This window comes from Mobula birostris, chromosome 18, assembly GCF_030028105.1.
Source record: "Mobula birostris isolate sMobBir1 chromosome 18, sMobBir1.hap1, whole genome shotgun sequence".
In the NCBI taxonomy this organism is placed as follows: Eukaryota; Metazoa; Chordata; class Chondrichthyes; order Myliobatiformes; family Myliobatidae; genus Mobula; species Mobula birostris.
This window is the reverse complement of record NC_092387.1, coordinates 71,345,085-71,360,035: the sequence shown is the minus strand read 5'-3', so window position 1 is coordinate 71,360,035 and position 14,951 is coordinate 71,345,085. Positions and strand designations below refer to the sequence as shown.

The following is a 14,951-nucleotide window of genomic DNA, read 5'->3' as shown; positions in this document are numbered from 1 at the left end:
CGCCGTTTTTTTGACTTTGTCATGTTAGGCAAAGATCGCAAGATCCTACATCTACGGACTCCAGAGCCTGTCAGCCCCGACGCTAGCAGGCATGAACTTCAGATTGCAGCCGCTGCCACTGATCTCACCGGCTCCAACACCTCAGGGCATATTCAAAACCCGGACTCCAGCAACGACCATGGACACCTTCACAGCAATTGCGCAACCACCAACTGCGACGGCAGCCTTGAACTCCAGGCCGGGTCTTTATGTGCTGCTGTTGTGACTCCCATCTCCCCTTCCCCCACCAATACTCTGCAATCCCGTCTTCCTCAGATCCCACCGTCAACTCCTGGGCCCTCAGAGGCTCCATCTTCCTCTCACCCCAACTCTCCCCTCTCCATTGACACCCCCAGCCTCCCCCCTCCCGCCTCTGATCCCAGCTCTCAAGATTCCAGCCTTGAACTCCAGGCCGGGCCTTTATGTGCTGCTGTTGTGACTCCCGTCTCCCCTTCCCCCACCAATACTCTGCAATCCAGTCTCCCTCAGATCCCACTGTCAGCTCTTGGGCCCTCGGAGGCTCCATCTTCCTCTCACCCCAACCTCCCCCCTCCACTGACACCCCCAGCCTCCCCCCTCCCCCCTCTGATCCCAGCTCTCATCCGTGCCGGGTCTTTACCATCCCCTCCGACCTTCAACTGTTAGAGGCAGAACGCCCTGTTCTCAGTAAGGGCCTCACGTTTATCCCCCTTCGCCCACACCTCAGCGAGTTCCGTGTTCGCCATGATGCGGAACTTTTCTTCCGCCGTCTCCGTCTCCGAGCCTACTTCTTCGGCAAGGACTCTTCCACCCCCACCGATGACCCCTTCTCCCGTCTTCAACCCTCCTCTTCTTCATGGACATCCCGCTCTGGTCTTCTGCCTGCTCTGGATCTCTTTATCGGTAATTGCCGACGGGACATCAACCGTCTCGACTTCACCGCACCTTGTCCCCATTCCAACCTCACTCCTTCGGAACGCTCTGCTCTCCACTCCCTCTGCACTAATCCTAACCTTATTATTAAACCCGCCGATAAGGGGGGTGCTGTTGTAGTCTGGCGTACTGACCTCTAGCTTGCCAAGGCACAGCGACAACTCGCGGATACCTCCTCTTATTTACCCCTCGATCGTGACCCCACTAAGGAGCACCAGGCCATTGTCTCCCACACCATCACCGACTTTATCCGCTCAGGGGATCTCCCATCCACTGCTACCAACCTCATAGTTCCCACACCCCGCACTTCCCGTTTCTACCTCCTACCCAAGATCCACAAACCCGCCTATCCTGGCCGACCTATTGTCTCAGCTTGCTCCTGCCCCACCGAACTCATTTCTGCATACCTCAACACGGTTTTATCCCCCCTTGTTCAATCCCTTCCTACCTATGTTCGTGACACTTCTCACGCTCTTAAACTTTTCAATGATTTTAAGTTCCCTGGCCCCCACCGCTTTATTTTCACCATGGATGTCCAGTCCTTATATACTTCCATCCCCCATCAGGAAGGTCTCAAAGCTCTACGCTTCTTTTTGGATTCCAGACCTAATCAGTTCCCCTCTACCACCACTCTGCTCCGTCTAGCGGAATTAGTCCTTACTCTTAATAATTTCTCCTTTGGCTCCTCCCACTTCCTCCAAACTAAAGGTGTAGCTATGGGCACCCATATGGGTCCTAGCTATGCCTGCCTTTTTGTTGGGTTTGTGGAACAATCTATGTTCCGTGCCTATTCTGGTATCTGTCCCCCACTCTTCCCTCGCTACATCGACGACTGCATTGGCGCTGCTTCCTGCACGCATGCAGAGCTCGTTGACTTTATTAACTTTGCCTCCAACTTTCACCCTGCCCTCAAGTTTACCTGGTCCATTTCCGACACCTTCCTCCCCTTTCTAGATCTTTCTGTCTCTGTCTCTGGAGACAGCTTATCCACTGATGTCTACTATAAGCCTACTGACTCTCACAGCTATCTGGACTATTCCTCTTCTCACCCTGTCTCTTGCAAAAATGCCATCCCCTTCTCGCAATTCCTCCGTCTCCGCCGCATCTGCTCTCAGGATGAGGCTTTTCATTCTAGGACGAGGGAGATGTCTTCATTTTTTAAAGAAAGAGGCTTCCCTTCCTCCACTATCAACTCTGCTCTTAAACGCATCTCCCCCATTTCACGTACATCTGCTCTCACTCCAACCTCCCACCACCCCACTAGGAATAGGGTTCCCCTGGTCCTCACCTACCACTCCACCAGCCTCCGGGTCCAACATATTATTCTCCGTAACTTCCGCCACCTCCAACGGGATCCCACCACTAAGCACATCTTTCCCTCCCCCCCCCTCTGCATTTCGCAGGGATTGCTCCCCTACGCATCTCCCTTGTCCATTCGTCCCCCCCCATCCCTCCCCACTGATCTCTCTCCTGGCACTTATCCGTGTAAGCGGAACAAGTGCTACACATGCCCTTACACTTCCTCCCTTACCACCATTCAGGGCCCCAAACAGTCCTTCCAGGTGAGGCAACACTTCACCCGTGAGTCGACTGGGTTCGGTGCTCCCAATGTGGCCTTTTATATATTGGCGAGACCCGACGCAGACTGGGAGACCGCTTTGCTGAACATCTACGCTCTGTCCGCCAGAGAAAGCAGGATCTCCCAGTGGCCACACATTTTAATTCCACATCCCATTCCCATTCTGACATGTCTATCCACGGCCTCCTCTACTGTAAAGATGAAGCCACACTCAGGTTGGAGGAACAACACCTTATATTCCACCTGGGTGGCCTCCAACCTGATGGCATGAACATCGACTTCTCTAACTTCCGCTAATGCCCCACCTCCCCCTCGTACCCCATCTGTTACTTATTTTTATGCACACATTCTTTCTCTCACTCTCCTTTTTCTCCCTCTGTCCCTCTGAATATACCTCTTGCCCATCTTCTGGGTCCCCCCCCTTGTCTTTCTTCCCGGACCTCCTGTCCCATGATCCTCTCGTATCCCCTTTTGCCTATCACCTGTCCAGCTCTTGGCTCTATCCCTCCCCCTCCTGTCTTCTCCTATCATTTTGGATCTCCCCCTCCCCCTCCAACTTTCAAATCCCTTACTCACTCTTCCTTCAGTTAGTCCTGACGAAGGGTCTCGGCTCAAAACGTCGACTGTACCTCTTCCTAGAGATGCTGCCTGGCCTGCTGCGTTCACCAGCAACTTTGATGTGTGTTGCTTGAATTTCCAGCATCTGCAGAATTCCTGTTGTTTGTCTTTTTACTCAACTGCTTGCATACTGTAACATGTTGGTCAATAATAAAACTACTTTCAAACTACAACTATGCCGGGTCTGGAGTTTATCTGCTTAGCTTGAGAAACAGGAGAAACACTTTAGCAAGGGCAAAATAATGAAAAAACTCTGTTCTTATAGGACAGCAGATATGTAGTTTACCCGATCCTCGAATGATCTACCTTAATGGAGCTGATTAATACGTATGAGTTACACATGGTATACAAAGAAAGGATTAGAAAAAGAGTCAAATAGTCATAGAAAAATACAGAACAGAAACTGGTCCTTCAGCCCATCTAGTCCATGCCAAACCATTTAAACTGCATACTCCCATCAACCACCAGGACCATAGCCCTCCAAATCCCTGCTATCCATGTACCTATCCAAACTTCCCTTAAATGTTGAAATCAAGCTCACTTGCATTGGCAGCTCATTGCACATGCTCAAAACTCTGAGTGAGAAAGTTACCCCTCGTATTCCCCTTAAACTTTTTACCTTTCACCTATAGCCCATGACCTCTAGTTGTAGTTCCAGCCAACCTCAGCAGGAAAAGCATACATTTATCCCATCAGTTTTCTATATGTCTATCAAATCTTCCCTCATTCTTCTGTTTTCCAAGGAATAAAGTCCTAACCTATTCAATCTTTCCTTATTGCTCAGATCTTCCAGCCCCAGGAAGATCCTTGTAAATTTTCTCTGTACTCTTTCAACCTTATTTACAGCTTTCCTGTAGGTAGGTGACCAAAACGGCACATAATACTGTAAATAAGGCCTCACTAACATCTCATACAACTTCAACATCCCATCTTCTGTAATCAATAACTTCCTGTACGGCCAATGCACCAACAGCTATTTTTACAACACTATCTACCTGTGTCACCACTTTCAATGAATTATGGACCTGTATTCCCAGATCCCTTACCTCAAGACAGCAAACACCACCCCTTCCTCTGTAATCTGTATAGTCTATGACCTTACTGCTGCTTTGCCTCACTTCTATAGAGTCTGTATCTGTCTCCCAAAAAAATACAGATTGAAAAAAAAATCCAGTTAAGATCTCCCCTACATCTTTTGGCTCCATGCAGAGATTACCATTCTGATCTTCTAGAGGAAGAATTTGCCCCTTTTAATGTCAGTATATCCTTTCCAAAATAAGGAGCCCAAAACTGCACACAATACTCCAAGTGTGGTCTCACGACTGCCTGATAGAGCCTCAACATCACATTCCTGCTCTTATACTCTATACCTCTAGAAATGAATGCCAACATTGCATTCACCTTCTTCACAACCGACTCATCCTGAAGGTTAACTTTTAGGGTATCTTATACAAGGACTCCCAAGTCCCTTTGTATCTCTGCATTTTGAATTCTCTCCCCTTCTAAATAGTAGTCTGCCCATTTATTTCTTCCATCAAAGTGCATGACCATACACTTTTCAACATTGTATTTCATTTGCCACTTCTTTGCCCATTCCCCTAAACTATCTAAGTCTCTCTGCAAGCTCTCTTTTTCCTCAACACTACCCGCTCCTCCACCTATCTTTGTATCATCGGCAAATTTAGCCACAAATCCATTAATCCCATAGTCCAAATCAATGACATACATTGTAAAGAACAGCAGTCCCAACACCGACCCTTGTGGAACTCCACTGGTAACCGGCAGCCAGCCAGAATAGGATCCCTTTATTCCCACTCTCTGTTTTCTGCTGACTAGCCAATGCTCCACACATGCTAGTAAATTCCCTGTAATTCCATAGGCTCTTATCTTGCAAAGCAGCCTCACGTGCGGCACCTTGTCAAAGGCCTTCTGAAAATCTAAGTAAACCACGTCTATTGCATCTCCTTTGTCTACCCTGCTTGTAATTTCCTCAAAGAATTGCAGTAGGTCTGTCAGGCAGGATTTTCCTTTCAGGAAACCATGCTGGCTTTGGCCTATCTTGTCATGTGCCTCCAGGTACTCCGTAATCTCATCCCTAACAATCGATTCCAACAACTTCTCAACCACTGATGTCAGGCTAACAGGTCTATAGTTTCCTTTCTGCTGCCAGCCACTCTTCTTAAATAGCGAAGTAACATTTGCAAATTTCCAGTTATCCAGTACAATGCCAGAATCTATCAATTCTTGAAAGATCATCGTTAATGCCTCCGCAATCTCTCTAGCTACTTCCTTCAGAACCTGACGGTGTATTCCATCAGGTCCAAAAGATTTATCCACCCTCAGACCATTAAGCTTCCTGAGCACCTTCTCAGTCATAATTTTCACTGCACAAACTTCACTTCCCTGACACTCTTCTCCTGTGAAGACTGATGCAAAATACACATTCAGTCCCTCTGCCATCTCTGCATCTCTCACTACAATACCTCCAGTGTCATTTTGTATTGGTCCTATATCTACCCTCAACTTTCTTCTACCTTTTATATACTTAAAAAAGCTTTTAGTATCTTCTTTGATATTAGTCACCAGCTTCCTTTCATAATTCATCTTTTCCTTCCTGCTAACCTTCTTAGTTTCCTTTCCAAGTTTTTAAAAGCTTCCCAATCCTCTATCTTCCCACGAGCTCTAGCTTCTTTGTATGTCCCCTCTTTTGTTTTTACTTTGGCTTTGACTTCACTTGTCAGCCACAGTAGTGTCCTTCTTCCCTTTGAAAATTTTTTCTTATTTGGAATACATCTGTCTCGCACTTCTCTCATTTTCGTAGAAACTCCAGCCATTGCTGCTCTGCTGACCTTCCTGCAAATGTCCATTTCCAGTCAACTTCAGCCAGTTCCCCTCTCATGCCATTGTAATTTCCTGTATACCACTGAAATACCAACACATTGGATTTTATTTTTTCCCTCTCAAATTTCAACATGAACTCGATCATATTGTGATCACTGTTCCCTAAGGGTTTGTTAACCTCCCGCTCTCTTATCACCTCTGGATCATTGCACAACACCCAATCCAGGACAGCCGATGCCCTAGTGGGCTCAACAACAAACTTCTAAAAAGCCATCCCCTAGACATTCTACAATTCCTCTCTCTTGAGGTCCAGTACTGACCTGAATCTGTTGGTGTCTGCTACCCTCAGCCACCAACATGAAAGTGGATGGTTTTCCCATCCACTTTCATGTTAAAATCTCCAACGATTATCATGACATTGCCTTTCTGACACTCCTTTTCTATGTCCTGCCGTAATTTGTAATCCACATCCCCGCTACTGTTTGGAGGCCTGTATACAACTGCCATTAGGGTCCTTTTACCCTTACCATTTCTTAACTCAACTCAGAGACTCTACACCTTCCAATCCTATGTCATCTCTTTCAAATGATTTAATATTTTTTTTATACGCAGAGCTATACCACCCTCTCTGCCTACTAACCTATCTCTCCGATACACAGTATATCCTTGGACGTTCAGCTCCCAATGACAGCCATCCTTTAGCCAAGTTTCAGAGATGGCCACAACGTCATACTTGCCAATCTGCAGCTGAATTTCAAGATCATCTGTTTTATTGATTGGCACATCATGGGTCAAAGAGCCATACTGTGTTGTAGTGTTCCATGTTCTAACATCAATCTAAGCCTTCCCTCCAACACTTCTATCATCAATGTGCCTTTCTATTGACAATAAACTGGACTGGTCTAAGAACACTGAGGCTGTCTATAAGAAGGGTCAGAGTCGTCTCTATTTCCTGAGGAGACTGAGGTCCTTTAACGTCCGCCGGACCATGCTGAGGATGTTCTAAGAGTCTGTGGTGGCCAGTGCTATGATGTTTGCTGCTGTGTGCTGGGGCAACAGGCTGAGGGTAGCAGACACCAACAGAATCAACAAACTCATTCGTAAGGCCAGTGATGTTGTGCGGATGGAACTGGACTCTCTCACGGTGGTGTCTGAAAAGAGGATGCTGTCTAAGTTGCATGCCATCTTGGTCAATGTCTCCCATCCACTACATAATGTACTGGGTGGGCACAGGAGTACATTCAGCCAGAGACTCATTCCACCAAGATGCAGCACAGAGCGTCATAGGAAGTCATTCCTGCCTGTGGCCATCAAACTTTACAACTCCTCCCTTGGAGGGTCAGACACCCTGAGCCGATAGGCTGGTCCTGGACTTATTTCATAATTTACTGGCATAATTTACATATTACTATTAATTATTTATTAATAATTTCTATTACTATTTATTATTTCTATGACTATTACTATTTACTAATAGTAATATTACTATTACTATTTATTATTTATGGTGCAACTGTAATGAAAACCAATTTCCCCCGGGATCAATAAAGTATGACTATGACTATGACTTCTAAGTTTCGTAAGTGTGATAATGTTTAAGTCTCTACTATCACCCCTGGCAGCATGCCCCACAAATACCAACTGATGTTTGAAAGAAAAGTTGAAAAGTATTTGTTGCAAAGGACAAGTTCAATCTGGAGATCAGGACTGCTGTAAGAGAGTGAAGATCAGTATTGTTGCCTATAAATGAGATATAGGATTCACGTCTTTACAAAACGAAGTCTACAACTTTTACCATTTTTGGTATAAAAGGCAGTAAGAAAATTGAAGCATAATTTTATTGAGACAATTAAACCATACAATTACAAACTGTCACTAAAAAATTATTTATAATGATTGCAATGACAAGTAATGCTATTGAGTATTCGTGAAATTCCGAAGTTCTTTACTACTACATAACAGATATACTCATTTAGTATTTGTCAGGTACAGAAGCAACCAAATATCAGAGGTTGGTGATACAAGATTGAATATCTGTGTTTTAGAGAACAAGTAGAATATTTGAATGTACATGTTCTGGTTAATGAAGAGAAAGAATACAGATGAACAATGGCCCTTTAGAAATATTGCAATCAATACCTACAAATAAAACCAGTTTCATATTTCAGTTAACATCATATTGAGATTAAGGCAGTTTATAAATTCAATGGAATAAGTTCCTTTCATGTTTTGCCTTTCAGTTTATCATTAGAATACTTTGGAAATCTTGGAATTGTCTAATTCAAAAATAATGTAGATTTTCCAAAATCATTGACATTTTTCATTGAATACCTGATATGGTGCAATTTTTTTTAATCCCTCATGTTCTGACCTGAAATTTTCCTGCTTTGGTGACATATTTCACACCTTTAAATGGCTTGTATCTTTCCCCATACATGTCTAGTCGATTCACTTTCAAACCTGGAAGAAAACCAATGAAGATTTCAAGTTCATATTGGACTTATTTTTATTAAATTAAATCCAAATGTTTGCTTTTCTCTGCCAGTTGCATGGACAGCTGGCACTTGAATTATTTGCTACATTATCAAACAGTACGCAAAGTGATTCAGATTATTAACATTCGTAACTAAAATCTACTGACATTTTAGAAAAGCCTTAGCTCAATCAACTTACTTCATAGACATGCCCACTAGTCTATACAGCATTCTGGTAAAACTCCTCTGCACCCTCTCTAAAGCTTTCACATTCTTCCTATAATGAGGCAATCAAAACTGAACACAATACGCCTTGTGTTGCTAAAGGGTCTCGGCCTGAACTGTCAAATGTACCCTTTTCCATAGATGCTGCTTGGCCTGTTGAGTTTCTCCAGCATTTTGTGTGCATTGCTTATAACACTCCAAGTGTAGCCTGTTAGAGTGTATTTCTTTTTGGGTAACACACATAAAAGTTGCTGGTGAACGCAGCAGGCCAGGCAGCATCTCTAGGAAGAGGTGCAGTCGACATTTCAGGCCGAGACCCTTCGTCAGGACACAATTAGTCCTCTTCCTTCAGTTAGTCCTGACGAAGGGTCTCAGCCTGAAACGTTGACTGCACCTCTTCCTAGAGATGCTGCCTGGCCTGCTGCGTTCACCAGCAACTTTTATGTGTGTTGCTTGAATTTCCAGCATCCGCAGAATTCCTCTTTTTTCTTTTTGGGTAGATGATTTGTTTACACTTAAATGACTTTGGCCACCAGACTTCTATTTTAACTGTTTGACAAAGGACTGTGGATTGAGTCCACCACAATGGGCTTCCTAAAAGGTGTGAATACCAGATACTTCTGGTAGTTTGACCTGATACTGTAGTTTCGAAGGCAGTATCACCTATACATCATAAATATTAATTGTATTAATTGTCTTCTATGTTAGCACAGGAAATGCCAAATAAATGTATCGTAGACTTAACTTACATTCCTAAAGGCTGTAGATACCAACCCAGACATGTTGGCGTCGGAAGGAAAGGGTGGTGTGAGATTTTGTACGTAGCTTCAAAAGGAAGCATTGTCTATGCATTGTCTGTAACTTTTTAAGTAGCAATTGCCTTTGCGTTTAGCATATAAATATCAAGCCCACATTTAGCTAGCAGACCTTTCTGCGGAAAGCGTCTCGAGACACCTGCTGTACCTTGTGTCAAATAAAGAAGCTGCTTTGTATCGACCAGTGACTCTGTCTCCCCGGTAATTTCATCCACACTACAACATAGCCTAACTAGGATTTTATAGAGCTGCATTATTACCTCGTGGCTCTTACGCTCAATCTCCGGACTAATTAAGGCAAACACACCACCAACCCTAACCCCATCGACTTCTGTGTAAACTTGAGGGATCTAAGGATGTGAACCTCAAGATCCCTGTTCCTCTACACTGCCTGGCATGAACCCTGTACTCTGCCTTCAAATTTGACCTCCTAAAGTGAATTACTTCACACTTTTTCAGGGAGAACTCCATCTGCCACTTCTTAGCCCAGCTCTGCATTATGTCAACGTCCCAATGCAACCTACAACAACTCTCCACACTATTCACAACTCCACTGACCTTCGTGTTAATCCTAACCCTAATGCAAACTTACTAACCCACTCTTCCACTTCCTCATGAGATGGTCCCAAGATCCCTGCAGAACATCCCTGGTCACCAACTTTCAGGCAGAATGCTCTCTGTCTACTACAAATGGGCAAGCCAATTCTGAATCCACACAGCCAAGTTACCCTGGATCCCATACCTCCTGATTTTCTCAATTAGCCTACCATGGAGAACTTTACCCAATGCCTTACTAAAATCTTTATACACCATATTCACTGGTCTGTCTTCATCAATGGGCTTTATCATATCCTCAAGGGATTCAATAATTTGCCCCTTATAAAGTCAAGCTGTCTATCCCTAATCAGTCTATGCTTCCCCAAATACTTGTAAATCCTGTTTCTAAAAATCCTCTTCAGTAGTTTGTCCACCACTGAAGTAAGACTCACTGCTCTACAATTCCCAGGATCATCCCTACTCCCTTTCTTGAACAAAAGAATAACAAGAATTCATTTCATCGAGAAACTCCCAAATATTCATTAAACATGACCTCCCATGCACAGAACTATGCTGAGTATTCCTGATCAGGCACTGGGTATCCAAGAAATGGCAGTTTTTGTACCCCAGACTTCCCTACAACTGAAGTCAGGGTCATCAGCCTGCAGTTTCCTGGCCTTCTTGAACAATGGAACATTAGCCATATTCCTCTAGCTAAAACAAAGCAAGCATCTCTAAAAGGGTCTCAATTCCTTTGTGGCCTCCCGTAAGATCCACACAGATTTGCACATCTTAATGTGTTGCAAGGCTGCAGACAGCTCCTTCCTCATAACCAATACACACAAAATGCTGGAGGAACTCAGTAGCTCAGGCAGTATCCATGGAAATCCATGGAAGTTTCAGTCAAAGCAAGCAGCTGAGAAGAAGGGAGTGAAGAAATCGGGTAGAAAAAGTCATTTTTTTTAAAACAATGCTCGGGGAGAAGGGTCTGCACTGCACAGGCACGTGACGTAGCGTGCCAAGGTTTAAAAAGAGAAATTTTCAATGGTTCTTGTATCAGTTGAAGCAAGCAGCTGAGAAGAAGGGAGTGAAGAAATCGTTTAGGAAAAGTCGTTTTTTTTTTAAACACTGCTCGGGGAGAAGGGTCTGCACTGCGCAGGCGCGTGACATAGCGCGCCAAGGTTTAAAAGCAGACCACCATATACAGCGGCTATCGTCAGAGTGGGACGGCTTTGGCTCAACAGGCTTCGGCGAGAACAGGGTAGTTTCTGGTAAGTTTTTTTGTTCAGATTGTTTAGAGTAGAGAGAATGCCAGGCAGGATGTTGGAATGCTCCTCTTGCAGGATGTGGGAAGTCAGGGAGCCCTCTGGTGTCCCTGACAACGACACCTGCAAGAAGTGCATCCAGCTGCAGCTCCTGACAAACCGCGTTAGGGAACTGGAGCAGGAGCTGGATGACCTGCGGATCATTCGGGAGAGTGAGATTATAGATAGTAACTACAGGGAGGTAGTTACGCCAAAGGAGCAGAGGGCAGGAAATTGGGTCACTGTCAGGCGAGGGAAGAGGAAAGGGCGGGCAGAGCAGGGTTCTCCTGTGGCCATTCCCCTCAACAAGTATACCGCACTGGATACTGTTGGGGGGGGATGACTTACCTGGGACAAGCTGCAGTAGCCGGATCTCTGGCACTGAGTCTGGCTCTGCAGTGCAGAAGGGAGGGTGGAAAAAGAGGACAGCGGTAGTGATAGGGGTCTCGATAGTTAGAGGTGCAGATAGGAGGTTCTGTGGTCGTGACAGAGAATCCAGGATGGCTTGTTGCCTCCCGGGTGCCAGAGTCAAGGATGTCTCTGATCGATTGCATGACATTCTGAAGTGGGAGGGTGATCAGCCAGATGTCGTGGTGCACATCGGTACCAATGACATAGCAAGGAAGAGTGAGGAGGTCCTGGAGAGTGAGTATAGAGAGCTTGGTAGGAAGTTGAAAAGCAGGACCTCAAGGGTGGTAATCTCAGGATTGCTACCTGTGCTACATGCCAGTGAGGGTAGGAATAGGATGCTCTGGAGGATGAACAAGTGGCTGAGGAACTGGTGTAGGGGGCAGGGATTCAGATTTCAGGATCATTGGGACCTCTTCTGGAGCAGGTGGGACCTGTACAAGACAGACGAGTTACACTTGAACTACAGGGGGACTAATATCCTTTCAGGAAGGTTTGTTAGTACTATTGGGGAGGCTTTAAACTAGATTTGCAGGGGGATGGGAACCAGACTGCCAGAGCTGACAGTGTGGCTGGGGTGAAAATAAATGATGTTAAAAGTTCAAGCAAATCCGCTAATAGAAAGGTTGTGAGTGGTGGTAAAAATCTTCTGAGGTGTATGTATTTCAATGCTAGGAGTATTGCGGGGAAGGCGGATGAGTTGAGGGCGTGGATTGACATGTCGAATTATGACGTTATAGCAATTAGTGAAACTTGGCTACAGGAGGGGCAGGACTGGCAGCTTGATATTCCAGGGTTCTGATGTTTCAGATGTGATCGAGGCAAAGGAATGAGAGGTGGGGGAGAGGCATTGCTTGTTAGGGAAAATATTACAGCAGTGCTCAGGCAGGACAGATTAGAGGGCTTGTCTACTGAGTCCTTATGGATGGAGCTAAAAAACAGGAAAGGTACAGCCATATTAGTGGGATTGTATTGCAGACCACCCAATAGTCAACGAGAATTGGAAGTGCAAATCTGCAGAGAGATAGCAGGCAACTGCAGGAAACATAAAGTTGTGGTGGTGGGGGATTTTAATTTTCCATATATTGATTGGGACTCCCATACTGTTAGGGGTCTAGATGGTTTAGAGTTTGTAAAATGTGTTCAGGAAAGTTTTCTAAATCAATATATAGAGGGACCAACTAGAGGGGATGCAATATTGGATCTCCTGTTAGGAAACAAGTTAGGACAAGTGATGGAAGTCTATGTAGGGGAGCACTTTGGTTCCAGTGATCATAACACCATTAGTTTCAATTTGATCATGGACAAGGATAGATCTGGTCCTAGGGTTGAGGTTCTGAACTGGAAAAAGGCCAAATTTGAAGAAATGAGAAAGGATCCGAAAAGCATGGATTGGGACAGGTTGTTCTCTGGCAAAGATGTGATCGGTAGGTGGGAAGCCTTCAAAGGAGAAATTTTGAGAGTACAGAGTTTGTATGTTCCTGTCAAGATTAAAGGCAAAGTGAATAGGAATAAGGAACCTTGGTTCTCAAAGGATATTGCAACTCTGATAAAGAAGAAGAGGGAGTTGTATGACATGTATAGGAAGCAGAGAGTAAATAAGGTGCTTGAGGAGTATAAGAAGTGCAAGAAAATACTTAAGAAAGAAATCAGGAGGGCTAAAAGAAGACGAGGTTGCCTTGGCAGTCAAAGTGAAGGATAATCCAAAGAGCTTTTACAGGTATATTAAGAGCAAAAGGATTGTAAGGGATAAAATTGGTCCTCTTGAAGATCAGAGTGGTTGGCTATGTGCGGAACCAAAGGAAATGGGGGAGATCTTAAATAGGTTTTTTGCATCTGTATTTACTAAGAAATTGGCATGAAGTCTATGGAATTAAGGGAAACAAGTAGTGAGATCATGGAAACTGTACAGATTGAAAAGGAGGAGGTGCTTGCTGTCTTGAGGAAAATTAAAGTGGATAAATCCTCGGGACCTGACAGGGTGTTCCCTCGGACCTTGAAGGAGACTAGTGTTGAAATTGCGGGGGCCCTGGCAGAAATATTTAAAATGTCGCTGTCTACAGGTGAGGTGCTGGAGGATTGGAGAGTGGCTCATGTTGTTCCGTTGTTTAAAAAAGCATCGAAAAGTAATCCGGGAAATTATAGGCTGGTAAGTTTAATGTCGGTAGTAGGTAAGTTATTGGAGGGAGTACTAAGAGACAGAATCTACAAGCATTTGGATAGGCAGGGACTTATTAAGGAGAGTCAACATGGCTTTGTGCATGGTAGGTCATGTTTGACCAACCTATTGGGAGTTTTTCGAGGAGGTTACCAGGAAAGGGGATGAAGGGAAGGCAGTGGATGTTGTCTACATGGACTTCAGTAAGGCCTTTGACAAGGTCCCGCATGGGAGGTTAGTTAGGAAAATTCAGTCGCTAGGTATACATGGAGAGGTGGTAAATTGGATTAGACATTGGCTCAATGGAAAAAGCCAAAGAGTGGTAGTAGAGAATTGCTTCTCCGAGTGGAGGCCTGTGACTAGTGGTGTGCCACAGGGATCAGTGCTGGGTCCATTGTTATTTGTCATCTATATCAATGATCTGGATGATAATGTGGTAAATTGGATGATGATATAAAGACTGGAGGTGTAGTAGACAGTGAGGAAGGTTTTCAGAGCCTGCAGAGGGACGTGGACCAGCTGGAAAAATGGGCTGAAAAATGGCAGATGGAGTTTAACACAGACAAGTGTGAGGTATTGCATGTTGGAAGGACAAACCAAGGTAGAACATACAGGGTTAATGGTAAGGCACTGAGGAGTGCAGTGGAACAGAGGGATCTGGGAATACAGATACAAAATTCCCTAAAAGTGGCGTCACAGGTAGATAGGGTCGTAAAGAGAGCTTTTGGTACATCGGCCTGTATTAATCAAAAGTACTGAGTATAAGAGCTTGAATGTTATGATGAGGTTGTATAAGGCATTGGTGAGGCCGAATCTGGAGTATTGTGTTCAGTTTTGGTCACCAATTTACAGGAAGGATATAAATAAGGTTGAAAGAGTGCAGAGAAGGTTTACAAGGATGTTGCCGGGACTTGAGAAACTCAGTTACAGAAAAAGGTTGCATAGGTTAGGACTTCATTCCCTGGAGCATAGAAGAATGAGGGGAGATTTGATAGAGGTGTATAAAATTATGATGGGTATAGATAGAGTGAATGCAAGCAG

At 44.6% G+C, this 14,951-nt stretch overlaps 1 protein-coding gene across 1 annotated transcript in view; it reads right to left on the bottom strand.

The window, feature by feature from the left end:
• Positions 1–7,809: 7,809 nt before the first annotated feature.
• The window catches only part of LOC140212225 (AP-1 complex subunit mu), a 31,221-nt gene continuing 24,079 nt past the window's right edge, over positions 7,810–14,951 (bottom strand). Inside the window, exon 8 of the mRNA XM_072282948.1 lies at positions 7,810–8,449. Coding sequence (XP_072139049.1) covers positions 8,349–8,449 — 101 coding nt within the window. The 3' untranslated portion in view covers positions 7,810–8,348. The remainder of the gene's footprint in view (positions 8,450–14,951) is intronic.